This window comes from Falco biarmicus, chromosome 13, assembly GCF_023638135.1.
Source record: "Falco biarmicus isolate bFalBia1 chromosome 13, bFalBia1.pri, whole genome shotgun sequence".
Taxonomy (NCBI): Eukaryota; Metazoa; Chordata; class Aves; order Falconiformes; family Falconidae; genus Falco; species Falco biarmicus.
The window spans coordinates 12924057-12949232 of NC_079300.1; the positions used below are offsets into that span (position 1 = coordinate 12924057).

The following is a 25176-nucleotide window of genomic DNA, read 5'->3' on the forward strand; positions in this document are numbered from 1 at the left end:
TAAATTTGGAGGTCTAGTGGGTTTCAAATGATTCCGTTATCACATGTAAACAAGTCCATCATTTTTCCCTACTGTCATACCAAAGTGCTTAATGAGGATTAAGTATACTTGCTATCTTCACAGTGAACTCCCATCTATGTAGGAAACCAGTAAAGAGCACCCTGAAAGTTCAGAGCACAATGATTTGCCAACTTTCTTCATATGGAGGTTGCCGTCATTGGTTCGGGATGTTCCGGAGGTTATTTCTTACTGAGTTTTTGGCAAACATTTACAATCCCTGATGATGATAGCATTTTCTAATGCCCGCTCAAGAACATTGGACTGGCAGGACTCATCATGACCTCTGGATATCGGATCGGTCCTTTTGGATTGGTTCAGCCCTGCCACAAGGAGGGAAAGCTTTTGGGGTTTCAGTTTCTGTTGGCGCAAAATTCTCAGGTCAAGAATTGTGTGAATAATTCAGGAGACAGTGATTGGTGCCCTTTGCCCGGAAGCCAATGTAGAAAGATCCTTCTGTCTTAGAAATGTGATGAATGATACTTTGGGTGTGCCTTTGTAGATGCTGATAACATCAGAGCCTCCTTATGGAGGACTTCAGGTTTAATGTCAGGACAATTTGTGTCATGATAAATATGGCTCAAAACACAAAATTCCCATATCTCTTACTGTAAGTCAACAGGCCCTAGAGTCTAAGCCACCACCTCAGACAGAGTAGTTAGGGACACTGAAGAGTTTGGCTTTATGATGTGAGGTTTTTTTTAACTGCTTATTTTTTTAAACCTTGCTAATTATGAATCAAAAGCTGTAGGATGTGTGAGAGTGACACATGCAGTTGTGCAGATGGGTTTTCCACATACTTTCTTTAAATAAAATAATATTTTTTATAAATATGTATCTCATATTTTACACTAATTCACTTCTAGTGGAGGTCAAGCAAGAAAACTTTTGTCTCTGTTTCCATCAGGCTCTGAGAATGTGACAATCAGGTGAGAATAATGACCTATGGACACTTAATACCATACTGTTCCATCACACACTCCAGATACACAGCATGTGCCACGGGGACGTCGTTTTGGAAGTAGTTTAGAGAGTTATCAGTATTACTTTCCATGTACCCCAGCCAGTAAGAGCAAGTCCCATGACCCAAAGGATGAGCAGAATTGTAATTAATGCATAATTAGACAAGTATAATTAATATGGTGTCACCAACATCAGATGTTATTTTAAAAGGACTTTTGCTCTCAATACCAATGTCACATTTTAAGGTTGTGATGTGTGGTCATCCTGAGTAGAAACAAATGTTGCATATCCCCTCCAGAATGGGAATGCCTCTCTATCCCAGGTTGTAGAGCTCCTGTTACTTGTCCAAGAGATTAAACAAATATTGGACCTTGCACCTGGTTGGAAAAGTCCCAGAGTTCAGGGCAAAGAAGGAAACCTCTGTCCAGTAGGTTGCTTTAATGAGAAAAAAACAGAGGGAGTTGATTCCAGCTGCCGAGAAATTTGGAGTGATGGAATTCAGTGCAAGGGATGGTGGATGGTCAGTGTACAGGTGAGGTGGTTTCCAGCGCCTGATGGATGTGATTTATGGCAGGGCTGCTGTCAACATGCAAACAGCGCTTGTTTCAAAACAGCAAGGAAGCTTTGGGCCGGTGCCGGATTGTGAAAGGCATGGTTTTCAAAAGACCTTAAATAAATGAGGTGTTGGTTGAAATTTGGTGGGCCATCTTCTAATGCAGTCAGACACCTTTGAAAAACCCAGGCCTCAAAGCTGTTGGGGCTATGAGAGCAGCCATTTGTTCAGAACTGTACTTTTTCTGGGATATAGCCTTTCTCCACCTTTGTGGTGGTGTTCTTTTCCTTTTTTTTTTTTTTTTTTTCACTTTTGGCAGGGGGAAGACAGGTTCCCTCCCTGTTTCTTGGTTTTTGTCAGTCATTTTTCCCCAGGCAGGCATGCGGGAGGCATACCAGGTTGGTAGGCCAGAGCCATTGGCACAGGAAGCATCTCTGATTCAAAACTTCACCATTACTCAGGTATTTTCACCTTCTCTGCTGAACAGAGCGTTTGGTAAAAATCACTTCATGCCACCACCCTCCCAGTGATGCAGCAAGGCAGGGACAAGCTGCCAAGTACCAGCTGGAGCACACCCAGGCTATGGGCGAGTGAATAGAGTCATTCATGCCCAGCAGTGGATGTGATTTTTGGCTGGGCTTGAGTCTGGTGAACATACTGATGGCGCCTGTCCTAGGCTTGTGAAATGGGTTGGCTGGGCTGGGGGGCAGAAGTGGTTTGAAGTGCCCTTGCACAACATGGAAGCAGTTGGAGGTGAAGTGTTTGGGAAAGGGGACATTGTTTGCTCTGGTTTTGTTCAGCACCTAACACCACAGGGCCTTGACCCATTGCTTGTTCACCTTAGGACTGCTTTCATGCTGAAAGTGGCAAACCTAACTGTAGTCCTTTGGGAACACAATAAAAGACAACTGATTTTTTGACCTAGACGTAAATGCTGCTATCTATATCAGTGTGAGTCTTAGCTGGTCACTTCTGACTGCACCCTCAGTTCAGCTCTTAAGAAAGCAAGAGCAAAGGAGAATTTGATCTACATGTAAGGCATACTTGCCCTGAGCAGCAGCATGAGCCTGTGGGCAGCTGGTCACTGGTCCTCCCCACCTGGAGGAGTGGGTGGGAGAAGATGCATGAACCGCTGCACAAAGAACACCAAGCATCTGAAGAGGAGACCAGCTTGTCTGGCCTCCAGACTTGCTCTGTTTTGCAACCACCTCTTACGTATGAGGTTGGGTGCAGCAGCCCCTGAAACTACCCTCCACTGCTCTACCAGCAAGTCTAATCTCCTGAGTCCGTGGGTGAGCAGGTTGGGACAGCATGCTCGGAAAGACACCTGTGAGGGGACACAGATGGGCCAGGGAGAGCTGCCTCCACCTAGCCATTGGCTGGGGCTTCTGCCGCTGGCCCTCCCAGTAATTGCAAGGTATTTTTTTTTTTGTAGCTTTCCAAAAGAGGATCCTGAAATCTGGTGCGGCGTTGGAGCTAGCCCAGTGGGCCAGGGGATCACCCAGGAAATCCCCCCCCCCCCCCCCCCCGCCCATTGCCCCCTGATGAGAGTAGGAGGAGGAGTGATTTCTGCCTCCTATCCTGCCTTCCTTTCCCTGCAGGAGATTCACACAAGCGTGGTTGCTCAACGTGTGTGCTGTCATGTATTTGGTACTTGCACTGTCCAGGGTTTATCATGCAATGTGGCTTTACAAGTGTGAGTGCAAAGGGACCTGCCTCAGTGGTTGTTGCTGTTGGGATTACCAGAACTGCCAAAATTTGTCTGATCCACAGCTCTGCCAGCAAGTTTCCCTCACTAAGGCCCTTCCCAGGAGGAGCAAAACCCCACATTATCAGCTTTGGGATTAGTTGCCCAGAGAGAGGTTTCCTGCCTGGCCCACTAGGACTTAGTTAATACCCTTACCTTCACTGGGGTTTTAGTGAAGAGCAGCTGAGGTTGTTCCCTGGGTGCCACGTAATGGTAAGGTCTCACTAAAAAATAGGATTCTGATGTTAGTGGTGTGTTCCAAGGAGAAGGGTCATCTTTGTTTTAAAACCTCTTATTTTCCTATGAAAGTAAAAGAAGAGCTTGCTCACCTTTTGAAAGGATGGAAAACTCCCACTTTCTCACAGCCTTTACAATTTTTACCCCATTTTTATTCGGGGAAAAAAGGAGGGGTTTATGTCTCTTGCATTTTTAACTTCCTATATGTGATCAGTTTCCCCTGAAGGAGAGGTGTGATAGCACAGGGTGGTAGGGGACTTTTGTGAAAGTAGGAATTTTTGAATTTATTTTTTTTTTGACAAATTAAATGATTGCATTCCTTACTTAGGTAAGCATTTGTTGGTTGGGGTTTTTGGTGCAAATCAAAGCTTTGAAAGTCTTGTCCCCAAACACAAACATCTTTTTAGTAAAAAAAAAAAAAAAAAAAAAAAAAGAAAGAAAGACTACTTCTTTCCATCCAGCTCTACACTTAAAACTTCTTTATCATATCCATGACTAGCATTAAGCCCAGGCTGGGAGCAGTAGTGAAGAGAAGCAGGTAGCAAGGGGTGCGCAGGAAGCAGCATGGGACATGGCACCGTTTGTGGGGCTGGAGAGGCAGGGGCTGGAGGAAGAACTGCTGTTGCTTCCAGAGACAATATCCCGTGCCCTGGCTGAGAGCGCCTGGCAAAGCTGCACAGACAACTCACTCCTCTGTTTCCCAAGCTGGGGCTCTTCAGTGGACATACAACTGTCATCTCTGTCATCTGGCAACTTTAATCAACATTAAAGGAAACATTTATAAAGGAAATACAGTACATTTTACTCTCTCCCTTGCATTTCCTTGATCAATCAGCAAAGAGAGGAATGTTTCCTCTCGCACTTTTTTCCACCCCCATTCTTTTGTCTCCAGATGTTACTGAGGCTCTATTTCAACCCCTTTGCACATGGTAAGACATGTGCCAAAAAGTTGACACAATGTAACAAAAAACAACCAAAAAAAAATCAGCATGCTGCAAAAAAAAAGTGTCTGGGACCTTAAATATTGTAGAGCATCACTGACCCCCTCTGGGCTGGGACACTCACTGCAAATCACGCAAGTTGGGGGCTCATCGGTGTGTTGGACACACGGTCAGATCAACATTTGCCTACATTGCAAGGTGCCTTGCCTGGGGAGGTGAGGCACGGGCAACGTTGCTTTGGGATCCATACAACTGGTGTAGATGAAACCAAGCCTATATGTGTTCTTTATGTCCATCATGGGTAGAATAAAAAGGCTTTGGCTTAGATTACTGTGAGGGACATTTTGGTTGCATTGGAAAGGAAGGCTTGCTAGTGATAAGGTTAGGTACTCTGAAATTTTTCCCCATGTTGTTGGTTAAATCTCCATTGCTGGAGGATCTTAGGAACAGGTTAAACAAGTATCTGTGAGGAATGTTGTAGAGAGAGTTGATCCTGTCTTTGGGGTAGTAAGGTAGTTTCCATGACCTCTCAAGATCCTGTTCAACTTGAATTTTTATAGCTTTGTGGAAAAATCAGGAACGCTCCTCTCCAAACCTTTATTTTGTGCCAGTGATGCACTGTGGGTGCAATAATTTAGGAAGGTACCTCTACCACATTGGTAAGCACTTGTCATAATCTGCTTTATATCAGAAACAAGCTGAATTGTCTCTTGTGTCCCGGAGAGTTAAGGAGAGGGCAATGTAGATGCATAAGGGACAGGGACCATCAGCACGTGGATATTGAAGGAAACCCAGGCATTTCTTCCTCTCTTATTAAACAGATGACAGTAGCAGAGGCACAAACTTTGTGCTCAATTGCTACATGCCTCAGCCAGCCTGCCAGAGAGAGATGATGTGGCCTGCACAGGGAACTTATTCCTCCTGCTGGGGAGCGGATTCCAGCGGGACTGGCTCTGGAAGCTCCCTCTGAAATGGAGTTTTTGGGCTGCAAGCCTGTCTCACCATCAAGCCTTTTCAGAGATGGTCTTGTGGTTAAAGAGACTAGACTGGGATTGAGAAGATGCAGTTTCTGTTCCTGGCTCCATCACAAACTCCTTGTGTGACCCTTGGAAAGTTATTTAACCTGTGTGGGTCTCAAGTTCCTCACCTGCAGGTTGGGTATGCTAGCAGCCCTCTGCTTTCCCAGGGTGTTGGAAAGATTCACCATGAGGGCCAGTGACTGGCTGGGATAGTAACTTTGTGATGAGCAGCATGGAGAAGGATTTGAAAAGGTACAGTAAAGTATTAGCAACATAGCCTGCACAGTTGCAGTGCATTTGCTGTGTGGAGTGGAATGAGACCTCTGGGGTGTACTGAGAATGTGTCAGGTTTGCAGCCAAGTAAAGTGAGAATATGAAGTTGTATTGTGGTTGGAGGAAAGGGATGCAAACAACACGAGAGTGCAGCTACTGCTGGACAAGCACGGTACAAATGACGAGGAGGTCACTGCAGGGACCTGTACATCTGGAGTACAAGTGCGATGCAGTTAAAGCAGAATAACCAGGACACTAATGAAATCATGGCCTTGGATTTAATTTATGAAGTGTTACAGGCACATGTTGCAGCATGAAGCTCTGTTTACTGTGAAAGATTGTGTTTTCTGACGTCTGCTGAAGAAGAGGGAATTAAGATTGATCTGTCTCATGTCCGAAGGCTGTGTAAGACAACTGATGCATACAGCCTGCTACTGTCAAACAGCAAAACTTCAAGCTTGGATCCTGGCGCAATAAACCTCTACCAAGGACTTCCCATTCAGTGAGAAGTCCGAGTTTAAAAGTGAAAAAAGGATAGGTAAGGAAGGCAAGGATAAGATGAGAAAAATACCATGGTTTCCTACCAAATGCAGAAACTGCCTTTGGGTTTCCCTTTGTACCATTATTGCAGTGCCCTGAGTGCCAAAGTGTTGGAATAACTTAGGGACAGATATGACCAACACACCTTTCCCTAACATAATCACAGTGGGAAACATACCTCCCATGCTCCCCAGGAAGGGAATAAGCCCTGTCTTGTGGATCAGAGATTCCTATTTTACTCCCTTTGGATAAATCAAGGAGTCCAGGACCTGCTGGGTGCTTAGGAGTTGCAGGCTCTCTACTATTGAGACTTAACTCGATTAAGGTGCACTAGCAGTTAAGGTCTGCTGTTACACTGTCATCCTAATGAATTAACTTCTGCTCATATATCCCTTTAAATTGGAATAATTGTACATGCCTGACTTAGGTGCCCTGAAGAACCCCATGTGCTTGGGAAATGCTTGAAAACCGTTGGATAAAAGTCACTAGGAAAGAGGAGGGAGAAAGGGGAAAATCTTGTTACATTGTTGACTTATGGTCAACGTTGTCCTCGAAATGCTGTTTTGTCATCAATATTTCTTCATTAGGAATAATGATTTTTCCACATTTACTGCCAGCTGATTCAAAGCCATCCAAAAGCAGAATGTGTCATGAATCTCTAAAATGCATTTGCTGGTGAACTCTAAACAGAGATGATTAGAAAAATAACAGAGCGGAAATACTGGGTGTCTTGAGGCTGCCAGGGGGACTTTTAGCGAAATATTTTGTTCAATGTATTTACATATTTTAAAAATGTTCTTAGTATGCTTCTGTAAAGGCAATATGCTGAATTTCTTTAGTTCTTGCTTGCATAGTGAATCAGGGCTGCAGTGAGAACCAGGGAATACACTTAGTTGATCAAGGGAAATTGTGTAATTGATAGGCACCGAGGATATGACCTTGTGGTATATCCCCACAGTACGGTTAGGGGAGAAACAGTTTTTTCCATCATGTAGAAGTTTTTGAGATATGTATGCTTTTTCCCCCACATTTCAGTAAATGCAGAACCTTCCTACTTTGATGCTTTTATCAGAAAAGTATCCCCTGTTGCTTCTCTATGTAGAATGCATGCATGCTTTGAATTCATGAATTTAAACCTTTTGTAGAGAGGTTTGCACATTTTCTCTCTGCTTTCTTTACTCTTAGTATCTCTAGTTATTGCCTGAATTGTCTCTGTTAGGCACTGGACGTCACATAGCAAGAGATGGTTGGTGCGCCCAGCGGCTTGGAATCTAAGTAGGTACGACAGACAAATTTTGCTGTAGCCTGAAAAAGCCTAATGCAGTCCTTGGATGTACGAACAGGAGCATCTCAGGCTAACTGGATGGAGTTACATTACCTCTGTATTTGGCTCCGGTGTGATTGCTGTTGGAATATTACGCCATAAACATTAGTATGGCATGTACCTATTCCACCATCCATCTTCAGCAGTGGATGTTTGTCAGATTGGCTTACATTCTTAATCTGACATTTAAAAGTGACTCGTCCCCGGTAAGGCTGGACACCCCGTACCTAATTCCTCATCTCCAGATCACACCCAGACTCTGGCCAAATCTTAAGACTTTTGCTGAGTAACAGCTCAGATTATGGCCTTTCCTGTTCATCTTCACAAATAAAACCTGCATCCAAGCTCCAGTTATCTTGAATCTCTGCAACATCCTTTTTGAAAAATGCAGTTTCTCCCTGTTCGTGCTCAACTAGAATACAGCTGCAGAAATCACTCTCTAGCTTGTAACTTAGGCCAAATAATTTCTGCCTCTTGATCTCTCCTCTGGTTTCGTTTCTGCATTATATCAAACAGAAACTTCTTGTCTTTACTTGCATAGCTGGTGATGAGCTATTCCCACCCTTTTTTCCTGCAGTATTCTCCAGTGACATATCAACTCATCCTTCCTTTCTGCAGGTGTCTATGTTTAATCTTCAAGCACTTACATTCCCTTCTGTGCTGTCTTTGTCCTTTCCTTAGAAGCATCCCATTAAGCTTCCCTTAAACTTCCTCCAGATCCTCTTTCAAATTCTTCTTTAACCTTTTCCTTTGTTGGGCTCTGTACATCCTCCTTGTCAATAGTAGAATATTTAGAGTGCTGAGACCAGTTTTCCTTGCAGACCAGTTTTGTCTGATTGTTTCTTTTTATTTATTTCCTACCTATACCCAGTTATTGCATGTATTAGCATGGTAGGCCTGTGCAGTTGGGCTCTTCTTTGAATTCTGCTTGTCAAATTCACAATTTGAATTTGTGTGAATACCCAGCACAATGGGGCTGTTCCACAGCCTGAGCAGCCAGGATCTGTGGTGGTGTAAGCAAAAATAATGTAATAGTAATAAACTAGCAAGAAGTTAGAACATGGCATTGCGTGCAATATGAGCTCCTCTCCTCATTTCCTCCTCTTCCTTCAGATCTGCGAAATTTCAAATTTTTTATACAACAGAAAAGAGTAAATGAGAAGGTTTCAGGATAAAGTATAGTAGCTGATGCTCCTTTCAGCTGAAGTGTTTCTCTATGATCCACTTAGTAATAATGGCATTTCCAGCAGTTTCAGCAGGGAAGCCTCTGTGGGCACCTCTGTTACGTCCCCCCAAGGTAACACCAACATGTGTCAGCCAGGCTAGACTGAAGGAAGGTCATGGGCAAGATTACGAGCCTCTTTCATGCAAAAATAGAGGACTCCAGTCTCCCAGGCTTGCTGCCAACACATCACCTTCTAGTTTTGCTGAAATGATCTTGAAAAAGGACCTAAAATGGGCTGGAGGGGCAAATGAAGAATGTTGAAATGACATAGTTTCATCTTCGTGCAGTTCAGTACTAATTTTGTCCTTTGTCTTTAAGCTGCCTTTTAAGTGCTGTTTGTCTCTGTGGGAAGCAAATGGGTCACGTTGTTCTATGTTTCTACTGTAATACGCTGCCTGCTATTTTTCCTCTTAGATTATTTGTGTAATCTTTTTTGTGCAATCTGTTTGTTCTTGAGTCTTGCAAGCTTTGCCTTTGCTACTTCTTTCCCAATAAGCAGTGCAACTTGTTCTGTATTCACTCATGGGTATTCTGCACACAACGGACTGGATTATTTCAACCAGTGTGAAAATATTAAAATGGGGAACATGTGTGGGCACTTAATTGTGGTGAGTCCAACCACAAATACCTTCGCCGTTGGTAATTGGCACACAGGAAAAGCAGACCTTTGTTTTGTTTTTATCAGACACAATGATAGCTACATTGTTTTTAGTGGGGTTTTTCTGGTTTTCTAAGGAAATGAGGCTTGTGCAATCGCAGTGCCTGGGTGCGTGTGCCTGTCTGCTTGTCAGTTCCTCCCTTAGCAGCAACGCTTGAAACTAATAGCCATTTTCAGCCATTTTCTACCAAATTTAAGCGAGGCACGGGAGTTGGAAGAAGTGTGCAGCTTTTACAGAAGTCTTGTGAGTTCCCAGATTGCACCAAGGTCTGCAGAAGGTGCAGTCTCTAATGGCCACATCACTGCAAGCCAGATCAGTTGCGCATTTGCCCACATGCCTTTACGTGGATCCAGCCACCTAACTGTAAGATCCCAAATTTGAATATTTTGGCTTACTTGCTTTTACCCTTCGGGCAAGTGAGTCAGTTGTGGGTGTTGCTAGGCACAGAGCTTGTGTTTTGATTCTCACTGGAGTGGCCATGTCTCATGAAAAACATGGTTTGCTCAAGGCCACAGTATTACAATTTGCATATAAACTCATGAAAAAGGAAGGTTTCCTTTTCTCATGTGTGAGAGTTTATAGGAGCATTTCTGTCTGTGTACATAATAGCAGAAGCTGGACTTCTCATAAATGTAGGCAGGTCAAGTCTGTCACTGCCTGAATGGGAATCTTCTGTGGAAAAACACAGAAAGAGGAAGGAAAGCCTAAGGAAATAGCAACTTCAAGGGAGAAGTTGGCCAGGATTTCTGTTGTGCTGCTCTCTGGTTCGTACCTGGCCACCAGCAGTGTAGTTGGGGAATGCCTCAGAGCCATGCAGGAACGTAGCCTCAGGGCACCTTTGGGAGGCAGAGATGTCTTTATGCCCTTTGCTCAAAGAGAGGACGGAGGTATAAAGGCAGCAAGTGATTTGCCGGAGATTACAAGAGTATATGTTTGAGTTAGGAAACAGACCCACACCTCCTGACACAAGAAGTACAGCCAGAAGTATAGTCTACGTATAGACAGCTTCTCCAGCAAATGTAGAGATGACTTGGTCAAAGTGGAAGATAAGTGTTGAAGTATACAAGAGGTGGCTAAATTATGAATGTGAGAAGAGGAAGGGAAGAAAAGATTCCCACATGTTCTACTCAGATGTTAACAAAGAAAGCTGAGAAGTGTTTGCATAGACACTACATTATTCCGTGTCCAAATGCCTCATAAAAATAATACCGGATGATCACAGAATGGCACACCAGGGAAAATAAATTCTTCAGCGGAATATTCCCTCTGGAAAAACACTGTGTAAAGTAATACACTAATGGCTTTCAATTTCATGTTTTATATATAGAGATATTAACTGCTCCCCAGACGTCTCTTCATATTACAGCCCAGCTACATGAGCAGTTTGGAGAAGGCCCTGGAGCACACTCGGTTTTGTCCGCACACAGGACTGAGCAGTGCTTTCCTGTTGTACATGCAACTCCTGCGGTGTATACAGTAGGTTTCTTTTGCCTCCTTCCCAGAGCAGTACTGCTCCTGTGGTTCTCTCCAGCGGGGTTTTTTTTTTTTTTCCTCTTCTTGGTCCTCATGGTTTTTTTCCATTCTTCCCCCATGCTCTGTAGCCTCACCACCATGCTGAGAACCCTGCATTCCTTCTCTGCTCATAAAAAAGGAGTCCTCACAAGAAGCATTACAGTGAGGTGACTGAAGCACAACACTGTCAATCAAAACACTAATAATAAATGCTAAAGAAAGTTAAGTTTAAATACAACATTATTAATTGCTTTCTGGGGGTTTCCAAGCTTGTCTGGTTTTATCTGATGACTTCTTTCTCCACATTGCTCAGACTGGGAGCTGTTTGAGTCAGGAACTGTCTGTCCTGTATAATGCCAACTACGGTAATGCTGTTGTAGTAAATCAGAATGATCTGGGTTCTTTTCCAAGCCTTCCTAATATGTCTCAAATGTGTATATATATCATCCTGCCGCATCCTGAGGAAACCAAAAGTAGCTTACGTGCTTTGTTCCCTGGATGTAGTCTGTTGGGGTCTGGAATAGGCAAGAAAGAAGTTGTGAGTGCTGGGACATCGATGATGCACTGCACAAGGACAGCAGCCCTGCTGTTGGGATGACAAGACATGTCCAAGTACCTTTAGGGAGTTTTGTAGTATTTGCTTGAAAAGGCCAATAAACACAGACCATGGTATGAGAGAACATTGTATCGTCGATGGATTATTTATTATTAGGGACATATTATTTGTATATGCATTTATGAGTAATTCTATTTTGAGCTTAGTCTGCCTTCCTGCTTGCAACTCAACTCGCACATTCCTTCCCCTCCTTCTCACCCTCACTGACCACACCGCTCCACCCACAGAGCCTTGAAGGAGAAGTGCAAGGTCCCAAGACTGGGGATACCACAATTATTATCAAAATGGAGAATACCATTTTGCATGGGACAAAACCCCAGACTGTAGTTGCTCTGTTGCCTTCAATGGAGCTCTCCTGCGCAGGGTGGCTGAGGTTGTCCTAAATACCTTCCATGACTCTCTGCATCAATTATTTTCAACACTAATTGCTGGGTAAGGACACAAGACCTGCATGGGCTATCTCTGTCTTCTAGAACTCAAAGGAATGGCAAAGGTGTGCCTTCCACCCACCCTCTTCCATCATCTCTGCACCCCAATCTTCCCTAGGAAAATGTCTTTCCCATGATCTAAGAAACCTTTTTTCTCTGAAATCCTGCCTTCACTTTAAATCTATCTGCCACATAACCTTTTCAACAACACTCTGAACAAGGCAGCAAACCTTTTGTACGTGTGTGCAGATTTTTTGTGTGTTATATATGTGTGTGGCATTAGGGACCTTTTGCAAAAACAGACAGAGCTCTTAAGGCTTGTCTTTACTTAGAATCCTTACTAGCAGCTTCTGATACACCTTTCTTGAAGGATGGTAAGAATAAAGTATCCACACCTCAGTTTCTTGAGGAATCATTTCTGTGCTTTAAATAGACACAATATCTTAATCCATATTCATCTTCAGACAGAAAAAAAAAAAGTAATTGGCTCCATTGAGGGAATTGGTTTAAGCTGTGCAAGGAAAAACTACTCTTTAAGTGGTAACAATTGCGCTGCCACCAGGCAGCTTTATGAGGCATCCTACCCCAAAATCCTTTCATGGGGAGGTAAAGCTTTAGGCACAGGCTTATCCCATCTAACTGAGGAGCTGGGGATGACTGTAGATGATAGCTGAATGGTTTGCATCTGGGGCTGAGGCTCTTTACAATGATCACTGACGAGCAGCAGCGGAACTGGTATCAGTGCAGTCTAGGGAGCCAGTTTCAAACCTCTCTAAGACCTTTTCATACGGGCCAGCACCAGAGTGCCTTCCAGCGGCCCTGGATCTTTGCCAGCCATGGCACAAACTGTTCTTCTGTTGACTGAGCTGCCTCCTTACCCACTGTGCAGCACAGGTGTGTGGATGGTCCTTCTCTGCAGTTGAGACCAGGAGCTTGCTTTGACTCGTGTCCTTTCCCCTTGGTGACAGGCCGCTGTGCCCGCTGTGGGGAGAATGTTGTTGGGGAAGGCACCGGCTGCACAGCCATGGACCAGGTCTTCCACGTGGAGTGCTTCACCTGCATGATGTGCAACAACAAGCTGAGGGGACAGCCCTTCTACGCAGTGGAGAAGAAAGCCTATTGTGAGCCCTGCTATATTGTAAGTACCTGTTCTTGTTTGCACCCTGATTTTAATGCATAGATATTGAAAACATTGATTTTGTTCATTGCTGTACAGTTGGCTTATAGTGAAAACCTGACAATCCCATGGCAGCACTGAGGGCACCGGTTTTTCCATAGTCTTCAGAAGATCTCTGATCTTTTCAGGTTCCTAGGTGAATTTCATTCCCTGGTCTAACCTATCTCTGAAATGAAGTGGCCAAAGCGGGCGAAAGAGGTGCTTTTTGTGATTATTTCAGCTCTGTAAGGAGCAGACTATGCAGTGATTTTTAAGGGGTGGTGTTGCTCCCAGAAGCTTTCTGTGTTGAGACACCTGATACCAAAATGCTTACAAACTGCAGTGCCCGCTAAGATTAAGGAGGTGAGATGCAAGATGGCACTAAAACTTCTAAAATCAAGACCCTTGTATTGCTTGATGGAAGTCCTACTAAACTAAGGGGTTTTGGATTGGATATCTTCTGCAGCTTACTTTACCCTAAAATTTTCATTTCATGCCTCCAACAAGCTCTTAAAGCAAACAATTAGATGTTGCTCTGAGGAGCTGCACCTTTTAAGAGGCTCCCACAAGAGCTAGTTGGAACCAGTTGCAAATTAAAGAAACATCATCTTGCGTGCCTGAGGCCTTACCTTGGTGTGACCTTAATATACAGTATATAGGAATAATCCTTGTAATTCAGAATAAGAAAAGCACTGAAGTGTTGATAGCTCTTTCTCTAAACCTCCAAATCAGAGTTCTTTTTATGAAAACTGGACCCGAGACCCTTCCAGAATTGGATTTGCACTTTTGAAAGTAAAAATTGATGCTTTTGTTGACATTTCTGGCATTCCAATAATAATTAAAGCAATAATAGGTGTTTCTGAAAATGCCACCAATATCCCGTTACTCCTTCTGTTTCTGCCAGAGCCTTTGCAGTGGGATTATTGCTGAAATATTTAATTTAAAAATGAGAGGATTATGTCTTATTTACAATGGTAGTGATATATGGGCCTTGTTAATTGGCTTTTAAAAACTAAATGATCTTTTGATGGAATATGTACCTTTTAAACCATTTCCATTTTTATTTGCACTAAAATGATTGCACCATAAAAAATTTAAGGTTAATTTCATGGCAAGTTTGACCATGTGCAAAAGCACTGCACACTTTAGGAAGGTGCCTTCATAATATGATTGGAGCAACTTTACGTTACTGGAATTAAGCATTTCATTGACTTCAGGCTGGAGTTGACTTCATCTGCTTGCAGACTGATATTTTCTTTTCCTCTTTTTTTTTTAAATCAAGCACGCATTCTTCACCACTCGTCTGCTTTAGTTTGGGAAAACATCTGCATTAGCCACTGTAGTAATGGTTTAAAATTATTTAATCCCATTACTTATACACTTCATTAGCCTGAGTGAATTGTTGGCAAGGGTTCAGTAAACTTCCTACATTGGGAGATAAAAGGATAAAAAAGGAAAGGGAGAAGGATTCTGCTCTTCATTTTCTTTCAAATTTATCTTCTATCTATTTAAGGGATAAAGGAATTATAATTGCCTGGTTTCATCTGCATTTGTACATTCTGTGATATGGCTTTGCAGCTCTGAGTACAGACGAAAGAGTAAACGATTAATAGCTTTCTTTTATATAACCAGAAGGGGCCTTTAAATGTTTATCCACGTAGTCCACAAAAACCTGGTTATGGACTTATCCAAAACATGTCTGGATCCATCTGCTGCTGCACGTGCAGGGGAAAGGATGGCAATGTTGATGGGGCTATGTATGTGTAGCTGGACAGCTGGTACCGTGAGTAGGAAATAGAAAGCTGAAATCTGGCAGTCTGATGCAGCAAAGAAAAAAAAAAATACCCAAGCACACATTAAACTCTTAAATGTGGAAGAAATAAGTGTTGGAATCCTAACTCTCAGTACTCTTCGGAAAGCTCAGGAGTCTGCTGTTCCGAAAGCCAGATCTACAAGGGATCTAGGCACCTGCCATGCTATTGGCTTTAGGCCTGAGGAATTTGTGTCGTAGAGCATATGTCTCATTGATTTTTCAGTGAAATGAGGTCTGCATTGGCTTCAGTGGAATGATGAGTGCCTGTAAGTACACCGAGGGCCTGAGCTAGGCTTCGAGTTGTTCTTGCAAATGGATTGGGAGCCCTTAAATTGCTGAGGCACAGTCTGAATGCTTGTGCCTTTAGATGTGTGATGCGGTCATACTGAAGTCAATGAGAGTTAATGACCTGCTTAAAATCTAGCCTGTACTTAAGAATTTTGCTGAATTGTGGCCTCTGATTTTTTTTTTCTTTTTTGGAACTTGCCAAAGTCCCTTTATCAGAAAATAACTTGGACGCTTGGAGTCCTAGTGCTGTAGGAAATCAATGTGACTGAAGAACCCAAACTCGGATTCCTGTGGACCTGAATTCCCATGAATGGTGGAGCCTTCGTGGCTAGCCCAAGATTGCACAGCTAATCCATGGTTGTGGCCAGCTGAAAAAACAGGATTCTCAGCTGCTATAAGTCTGAATAATTCAATGAAGCTTGTTTACTCATCTACCTAATTCATACTGATTTCTAGCACACATCCCCTTTTCCCCACATCCAAACCTCTTGACCCATTATGCAAGCCATTAGGCCAAGCTGCTTCATTTCTGTAAAGAACACAAACTATAATATTTGCCTGGTCATGATATATAAATTAATGGATTCTTTGATTTTATTTTTTAAGTCGTTCCCTTGTGTGATTTGTGGCCTTATGCGCATAAAAACTATATGCAAAAATAAAAATACATGTTTTTCAACAGTTAGAATTGGCTAATCTTCTCAGTTTATTATGTGGCTCTTCTTAGTTGTGGTGGAGTGAAGCCATAATTAAGATTACTGTGAAGAGCTGCATTTAATTACTGGTTAGTCAATACCAAGCCTAAATAGCCTGAAGAAGGGTTGGGATTTTTTTGTTTTTCTTTCTGGTTTTATTTATCAGTGACCCAGTTAAGCTGAATTTCCCTAAAAGTCTGAATTAACATCTAAGGAGATCAATCACCTGTTTAAAAAAAAAATGGTTTTCCTAATGGGAATCTGAGTACCAGAGTTAATTTCTATCAGAGTTAATTTCTTTCACACAAAAATCCCTGCATCCAAAAGCCAGTCACTATCATTTCCTGTTACATCTTACGAATGCAGTGAGTTCTGTTGCCAATGTGTTTGCTGGTTTTGCTCTGCATCCAAGGATTCTTTCATTATTGATGTGATTTCTAAAAGAGTATCAGTCTTCTCCATTAAGACACTTCTGCTGAACTAAAAGCAACTGTAAAAAATAAAGTGTTAATAGGAGACAGATGTCTTCTAGTCATTACGACAGTCAAGTAACATCCGAAATGTCATGATAGGGTTTCCAGCGTAACCAGCGTACTGTTGTATGCGTGATAAATGCTGTGTCTGCAGTATGTTATCGGTATACTTTTCCCCTCCCTTACAGGGCAAATTACTGACAAAAAACATTTGGTGTGCTGCCTTTAAGTAGCTGAAGAGATCTTAGTGCTGGACTCAGTGCAGAGAAAAGGTTAAGAGTAATATCAGTGGAACTGTTGTTATAAAAGATTGAAGAGCAAGATTTTAGAGCAGTGCCAGCTGTCTGCTTTCCAAATACTGTATTATCATAAGGACTGAACACAAGGTTAACCAGACACACCGGTCTGGCAAGAGCGATGCTGCTGTTTTTGTGAATGGGATGTTCTTTGATGTCCAGATGACTTTCTCCAGGATGTGGAAATTTTCCTCCATTCTTTATCACCTTTCCTTGCAGGCCGGTGGTTGGCAGTTGGAGATAAACTCGCTGAGAGGTGCTGAGCACCTGCAGTTAGCACAGAAAGCGAAAAGATCTTGCAGATGCTCCTGGCCTCTGAGGGTTTCTTCTTTTCCTGTCCAAGTCAATGTGACCCACTGCTGGGCCTTGAGGGAAGGACCATGGTGCGGTGGGGAAAGGGATGAGAAAGCAGAAATAACAAACCAAGCAAAGCAGAAATAGCCAGGGTCAGATGAAAAAGAGTTCAGAGAAGTGGTGGGCTAAAAAGGATGAGCAATCGAAGGAGAGGAAAGAAACTGTCTTGTGTCTGTCTGTCTAGGTAGTGGGGTAAGATGGTGGGTGCAGTGCCCTATGGAGACCCAGGGCCTGAGGTTTCCTCTCTCTGCTGCACACTGAGATACTGAGGACATGAACTTAAACCCTACCGCAAAGATCACTTACAAGGATTTTGCAGGGTGAGGTTCATCTTTCCATAGTACTAAAGCTGTAGAAGTGCTTGAAGGGGAAAGAATTGTGCACGGAAGTCATGCCCTGATTGCTGCCATTCCCTAGCTTTGAACTCGGGATCATAGTGCTTTTTTCTCCCAGTGATTTGTGTTTGTGGGGTAAAAAAAAACCCACCCGTATCTTCAATGTTTCTTTCTCTTACCAGCTTCTAACTTCCTGCCTAGCAGGGGTTGTAGTTCAGTAGAAGACAGTTAAGACCAGGATGCAAGAGAAAAACTGATGCTTTAGCAAATGGTACGACTAGGGCCACTGGTGCCACAGGGCATCCTGGGAAAGCTTAGACTTGCTAATCGTTCTGAAATGTTGGTGTCACCAGATATTTTAGCGAGCACAAATTGAGTTAAGGCTGCTATCAGCTTCAGTGTGACTGCTATTGTAAACCTCACCCTGAGCACACACGAGCGTGGTTATTTGAAAACTGAAAGAGCAGCTACCTCCAGCATGTACGGTTTAAAGTGTAAGGTTGATCCCTGCAGCAAAATTACATCTATTTTTAAAAATAATTCTGCAATTTGTAAGCAGAGATTACAGCACTAATTTAGCAACCATGTAACAATTTAAATTGGACCAGAAAAGAGAAACTGTAATTTAAAGATATTCTTTTTTATGATACAAGTTTTCTTCTTTTTAAAGTAAAAAGCCCTTTATTCTTGTTTTTGTCAAGCAACGTATTGAATTTGAGAGTAATTTATGGAAAGTGCTGCCAGCATGGTATTGCGAGTGCTCCACAATTTGAATTTAAACTGCTCAATGGGATCATTAAGACTATTATGCCTGCTTTCCAAAGAGTTTGAATTCAAAATGACAACTGGAACAAAAATATAAAATAAACTAAAGAGAAGTCACGCACTCTTTACGTGGTGGAATTTTTCTGCCCTCGAAACATTTCATCGAGATCAATGCTCTTCTTGAATCCTCTCCTAGAAAAAAGCTGGTGTTGCTAGTTTTAATTCGGTGCTCCTGTGTGAGTCATCGGCAGCAGGGAGCTGAACCTGTGACCCGTGGATCTAAAAGCATTAAGTCTTGGCTGCTGTAGCGGAAAGATGCAGCTTGGCTGCACCACGTGGCAGCGGGCTCCTGCCCTGGATATTTCTTACCCGCAACAGAAGAGGTCTGTGGGCATAGCAGGCACAAAACGGGTCCGGAGTTTTGGTTTGTTTACAGGCATGTTTTAATCCTGTTGATTATTAGCTTTGATAATTTTGCTAGTCTAGGCCCATCTGGTAACTTCTTTAGAAGCAAATCATGGCAAGGGAAGACTGTCATTCCTGGTAAATTGATCATAATTTGTAAAACTGAGAAATTAATAAATCCCTTAAGAGTGTAACAGCCCTTTCTGTTAATACCACCCACCAACAGTTGATATTAAAAATACCAGTGGAAGCTGGACGACGAGTGGTGGCCGTAAGGTTGGCACTACTGCTTCAAGTGGTAAATGGTTTTGTGCAACCTAGGTGTAATGGGATTGCACGGCAAGGTTTGGTAGCGGGGGGGCTACAGGGGTGGCTTCTGTGAGAAGCTACTAGCAGCTTCCCCTGTGTCTGATGGAGCCAATGTCAGCTGGCCCCGAGATGGACCTGCTGCTGGCTGAGGCCAAGCCCATCAGCAATGGTGGTAGCTCCTCTGGGATAATGTATTTAAGAAGGGGAGGAAAAAAAAATCTGTGCAACAAATTGCAGTGGAAGGGAGGAATGAGACTATGTGAGAGCAACAACTCTGCAGACACCCAGGTCAGTGCAGAAGGAAGGGGAGGAGGTGCTCCAGGCACTGGAGCAGAGATTCCCATGAAGACCATGGTGAGGCAGGCAGTGCCCCTGCAGCCCATGGGGGTTGACAGGGGAGCAGATCTCCACCTGCAGCCCATGGAGGACCCTATGCTGGAGCAGGTGGATGCCTGAAGGAGGCTGTGACCCATGGGAAGCCCAGGCTGGAGCAGGTTTGCTGCAAGGACTTGTGACCCCACACTGGAGCAGTCTGCTCCTGCGGGACCGCACCCAGTGGAAGGGACCCACGCTGGAGCGGTTTGTAAAGAACTGCAGCCCATGGGAAGGACTCACATTGGAGAAGTTCATGGAGAACTGTCTCCTGTGGGAGGGACCCTACGTTGGAGCAGTGTGAGGAGGAAGGAGTGGCAGAAATAACGTGATGAACTGACCATAACCCCCATTTGCCTGTGCCACTCAGGGGGAGGCCGTAGAGAAATCAGGAATTAAGTTAAGCCTGGGAAGAAGGGAGGGGTGGGGGAAGGTGTTTTTAGGTTTTGATTTTAGTTCTCGTTATCCTACTCTGGTTTGAATAATAGTAAATTCAAATAATTTCCCCGAGCTGAGTCTGTTTTGCCCATGATGGTAATTTTTGAGTCATCTCCCTGTCCTTAGCTTGACCCATGAGCTTTTAGTTCTATTTTCTCTCCCCTGTCTAGCTGAGGAGGGGAGTGATAGAGCGGCTTTGGTGGGCATCTGGTGTTCAGCCAAGGTGAAACCACCACATAGGGCATAAAATGGAGGTGGATGGGGTGCTATTGCATAAGTTGCACCTGGAGCATCTAGGAGGTGCAGAGAAGTGTGTGTGAGAAAGAATATGTCAATGAAAGAGCTTCTGTCGAAACTGGGATGGATGCCGAACTTAGCTGACCCTCTTGAAGCCTGCATCTGTTTTTTCAGTGGCTTACCAGCTGTTACAGGGGATGGATGGGTCATGCCTTTTATTTTGTCACTAGACAGGAGGAAAAGGTTCCTTGGGGGTGGGAAGGGGCAGGGGTCAATAACCTCCTTTCTAAACTGGTCTTACAAAGAAAGGGGAGAAAGCGTACCATAAGCTGATGAGGTATTCTGCATAGGAACTCCTCTGTGGAGACTCGGAGGCCCATATCAAAGAGGACAGGGCCAATTCATCTCACTGCCCAACAAGGACAGTTTGAGAAGTCTACAAAAGAAGGCTGTAAAAGGAAAAAAATCCTAGTGCTCTTGGAAGGCGTGAATGTGAGCCTTGCCAGAATTGCACTGGGTTCACCTTGGTGGAGGATTCTCCGAATGGGACCACACACCTGACTGATGAGGGTAGCTTAGAGGATGAAATTATTCTTTTCTCAATGCAGCAGGAGCTGCTTGGCTAACTGATCCAAATCACTTCATGTGATTAAAGGCGTCATGCACCCTACTTTCAACCTGCAGTTGCTGCTTGCCTTCATGGTGTTGACTGTTGTGAATGAAGCTGATTGCTGTTGAGGTAGATGGTGAACTTGATGCTGCCAATGATAGCAGTGTTATGAGAGGGTTATTTTTTGAAAAGCCACCATAGTGCTAGACAGCATATTAATAAATACATCTGTGTTGGAAGATTGGGCGTGAAGTGCTGATTAACTACTTTGGTGATGCCTTACTAGATCAAAGTTTTGCTAGGAATGGATCATTTCCCATCCTCTCCATGGTCCATCTGAAAGAACATGTCCTTACTAGGGGAAGAATCCTCCTCCATACCTGAGCTTGCTTGAGACTTTTGTGATGGCTTGCTAGAATCCAGATCTTTCCTCCTGCATGTGTTGGCAGCCATAACAACTTGAATTGTCATCTTGTCTTTGCCTTGCACTTTTATATTTAGAGGTATTTTTCATATTTGATTATATGAACTAAGCATTGATTTGACATGTGTAAACTAGAAAACCTATATCGTGGGAAACTTTGTGGAGGGAGTTCTTGGTGTAACTGAAATAAGAAGATATTGTGAAGGACGAGCTGCTGCCATTCAGTGAATTTCTTGCCTCAGTGGTGAATTCCACTGACCAACTGTATATTCTTAGGAAGAAAATAGTCTCCCTTTCTGCAGAAACAGTGGAATGTTGTGGTTCCTGGCTATATATCTGCTTATGGATCATACTGCAGTAGAGGGGATGGTGAAGTCATTTAGCAATGACTTCAAGCTGTGTGTTGAGATTTCCCTTTATTACAAGGTAGCCCAACTCTTGTCTGCCGTTGAAAGCTAGCAGAAACAGCTTATAAGGAAAGAATGAAGTTGTATACACCCGCATCTTTGTAGTAGTAGGAAAATCTTCCTAATTTGCAGTCCAGTGTAGGCTGGTATTAGATGGCAAGCTGCATCTAATGGTTGTAGCATTCATTTCTGCTTTTCTTCCAATTGTATTTGACCAACTTCTCAGCAAACTATTTGGTACTTTCACCCTTTGCTACCTGAATAGCATTGAGAGATCCCACTGTAATAAACCTTGTGGTGTGTAAATGAATGACAGGATTTAGCCTTTGCTTCTCAAAACCTTCCGGGTAAACAGCTGCAAGTGGGGGGGGGGGGGGGGGGGGGCAGGGGGGATAAGGCAGTGTCAGTGCCTCCATATTGCAGGTAGAGAACTGACCCCAAGAAGATTAAATGCAGTTTATGGCATGGATCTCCATTGCTGGAAGCCTTCAAGGGCAGGTGGGGCAAACATGGAAAGAGCAGTCAAGCCTTCTCTAGGCAAGGGCAGACCCAGGGGTCTTTTGTAGCCCTGCTTCTTCCATTCTGAGCTTGAGTGACCTGTCCAGGACCACAAACACAGCCTGTGGTGTACAGCTCAGGTTTTCCACATCCCAGTGTTGTGCCTAGTTGCCGTTCAGCCTGCAAAGATCTTCAGGTGAAGGAGCTACCTTTCTTCCCCTCCTCAAACCACTGCTGTTTAGAGATCGGGCATGAAAATGAACGAGCAGCTGAAAGCTGAGTGAGGGCTCTTGGAAAACCCAGGAGGGTAGGAGGTACCACAGTGCTGTTTCCTTCCATGAGGTCCGACTGCTTGCTTGTAGCCCTGCGTAGTTCTTTGTCAATTCAAACTGCTGAAGACAATTATTTTGGAAAGGCTGTGATTTATTTAAAATGAGGCCTGTAATTTAGGTGTGTGTTTCCATCAGATCCATGTATTATTGAGTTTGCTCTGTCCTTCCTAATGCAGTGATGTCAAAGTGCTGCACAGTGTCCAGAGACTTTAAAAAAAAAAATCACATCAGAAATCACTGAAGTAAATACAGGGTTAATATTTTTAGCAAACACTTTTGACTGTTTTGCACTGCTGATCCTGTGCTAGGAGCTGCTGGTAAAGCACGAGCCTTGCAGCCAGGTTGTGGTACCTGCCATAACAGAGCCAAACCTGCCCTGAAAGGTGTGTGTTTGGATTTAGCAGGTATGATTTCCCCTTTAGCAGCCTTGCAGAGAACAGAAGGTCTTGTCTGGCTCGCTCTCTGATTCTAGATGCCCTCTTACTTGAGTCCAGACAGCGATTTGCAAGCCTGAGTGCCAGGGAGGCAAGCGGGCTTTTGCAGCATGCCACTTCAGCCGCCTCCTTGGTGAAGCCAGGCTCCCAGGAATTTGTTCTGGCAAAAGCTCAGTCTGTGAGTCGTTCTACCCTCTAGCGTCCTGCCTCTGTTTCTTCACTCCAGGACATCAGTTTGCCTGCATGCAATGTTTATTTGCAGTAGAGGAAACTGTTTAACTTGCCATTGCACACACGCAAACCCCAGTGGGCTTGGTAGATTTCTGGTTAGAAAAAAACAAAATCATGCCAGTTTAGGGAAAGCGTAACAAGCATGAATGATGACAGGAGAAAAAGTTTATTGATTCTGAGAGTATGGTGAGTGTTTGGTGCTCATGGAGGGTCAAAGCAAATTGCAAGTATGTTGTTTTTTCTCAGCTGCATTGATTATAAAGCTGTGGGCCAAGTACAATATTGACAGAAGAGGTAAATCATCCGCTGGGGTATTTTGGGCAGAAGGAAGACCAGATTATAGCTCAACTCTGGTGCTGTAGCATTTGCTGGGGACAAGAGATTATTGTGTGCTGGTAGGTAGCTGCTTTCAGAGGAGCAGAGAGCATGCTGGTTAACGTGGCCAGCAAGACCTGTGGTCCCTGTGTCTGCGGCCGTCCCTGTGAGGACCATCCATATGAGTTGAGGCAGTGTCATGGTTTAACCTGGCAGCTAAACACGACACAGCTGCTTGCTCCCCACCACCACCCAGTGGGATGGGGGAGAGAACTGGGGGGAAAAAAGTAAAATTTGTGGGTCAAGATAAAGGCAGTTCAATAGGACAGAGTAGGAATGGAAAATAATAATAATGATAAAGTAATTAGAATGTACAAAACAAGTGATGCACATTGCAATTGCTCACCACCCACCAACCAATGCCTAGTCTGTTCCCAGGCAGTGGCCCCCAGGCAGCTTAATCCCTAGTTTATATACTGAGCATGACGTCAGATGGCACCAAACATCCCTTTGGCCAGTTTGGGTCAGCTGCCCTGGCTGTGTCTCCTGCTGGTTTCTGGTGTCCCCCAGCCTACTCCCTACTGGGGTGGTGTAAAAAGCTGGAAAGCCCTTGATTTAATGTAAACACTGCTTAGCAACAACTAAAACGCCAGTGTGTTATCAACATTATTTTTATCCTAAATCCAAAACACAGCACTGTACCATCTACTAGGAAGGAAACTAACTCTGTCCCAGCTGAAACCAGGACAGGCAGCGATGGCACCACGTGTATCGGCAAGTGTGGAGCTGGTGGGGCATCTGGATCATTTAAAATGAGTGATAAAATCCACAGAGCATTGCTCCTGCTTTTCCTGGGCTGCTATTTCCTGACAAATGTTTGACGTAGAAGCACCACGTGGCTTTTCCACAGCAACCTGATGCTGTAACTCTCAAAGCAGTCTTAACATGCAGCTCTCTGAGGCAGTGTGGGGAATCAGAAACTGGTGGCATCTTTATTATGCTACATGCCCATGTTTCCAAAAGCTTTTGTTGTCAAAAATGAAGCTTCATGGGGGGGGGGGGGGGGGGGGGGGGGGGTGACACCAAACCAAGGACCTTTGTAACATCTTTGGTTTCAGGTGTAAAGCAGGGATTTGATAGGCTTCTTCAGGCACCATAGGAATGTGCTCCTGCAGATACTGGGGATTGGGAGAAGATCTTTGTATTGTTTTGATTTTTGTTGCCTTGCTGAAGTTAATCTGTTAACTTGTGATAGTTTAGTGCTGTGGCTCATTGTATTTACATCCGTGCTGTTTGATGCTTTAATGCTAAGTGGCTTTCTGTTGTTTTCAGATTCTCATGTTACCTAATGCTCTTTAAGTAGATATTTTTTCAAACTACTCTGAAAATCTAAACAAATAATGGTTATGGTGCCCAAAACCTAAAAGTTGCTACTGACAAATCCTGGGTATTTTCCCTTGCTTGTGAAGGGAAATATAGCAAGGGGGGGGCAGGGGGAAGTGTTGAAATGTAAATTAACTTTCAGATGTTATCAGGGATTGAGATTTGAAGTATAAATATTCCATTAGCTCCTGACAATGTAGTTTTTTGTTTAAGGACATGTTTGAACCAATACACCATCTTGGCGTTCCACCAACAGAGGTATCTGGGTAAATGCAATCTGTGTTCAAGCCAGACAACACTTTTAAAAATTTATTTAATATTTCCTACAGCAAGCCATCTGTGACTGGTCATATTTTAGGAAGCAAACGAACATCATAGCAATGTTCTCCACTCTGAGTAACTTTTAGACTTTTTAAATTAAATGTGCTGCCAAATATTTATGCTGTGAAAAGAAAAATATTTGTTTGACATCCTAGTCTCTGGCAATTAACAGTCCGTTGCTCCTCTTAGGA

At 43.6% G+C, this 25176-nt stretch overlaps 1 protein-coding gene across 9 annotated transcripts in view; it reads left to right on the forward strand.

Annotated features, from left to right (window-relative positions):
- The window catches only part of LPP (LIM domain containing preferred translocation partner in lipoma), a 356533-nt gene that overhangs the window by 282070 nt on the left and 49287 nt on the right, over positions 1 to 25176 (forward strand). For all 9 annotated transcript variants that reach the window (XM_056358001.1, XM_056358000.1, XM_056357999.1 and 6 more), the window contains one exon: positions 13063 to 13232. In XM_056358001.1, the coding sequence (XP_056213976.1) occupies positions 13063 to 13232 (170 nt within the window). The remainder of the gene's footprint in view (positions 1 to 13062; positions 13233 to 25176) is intronic.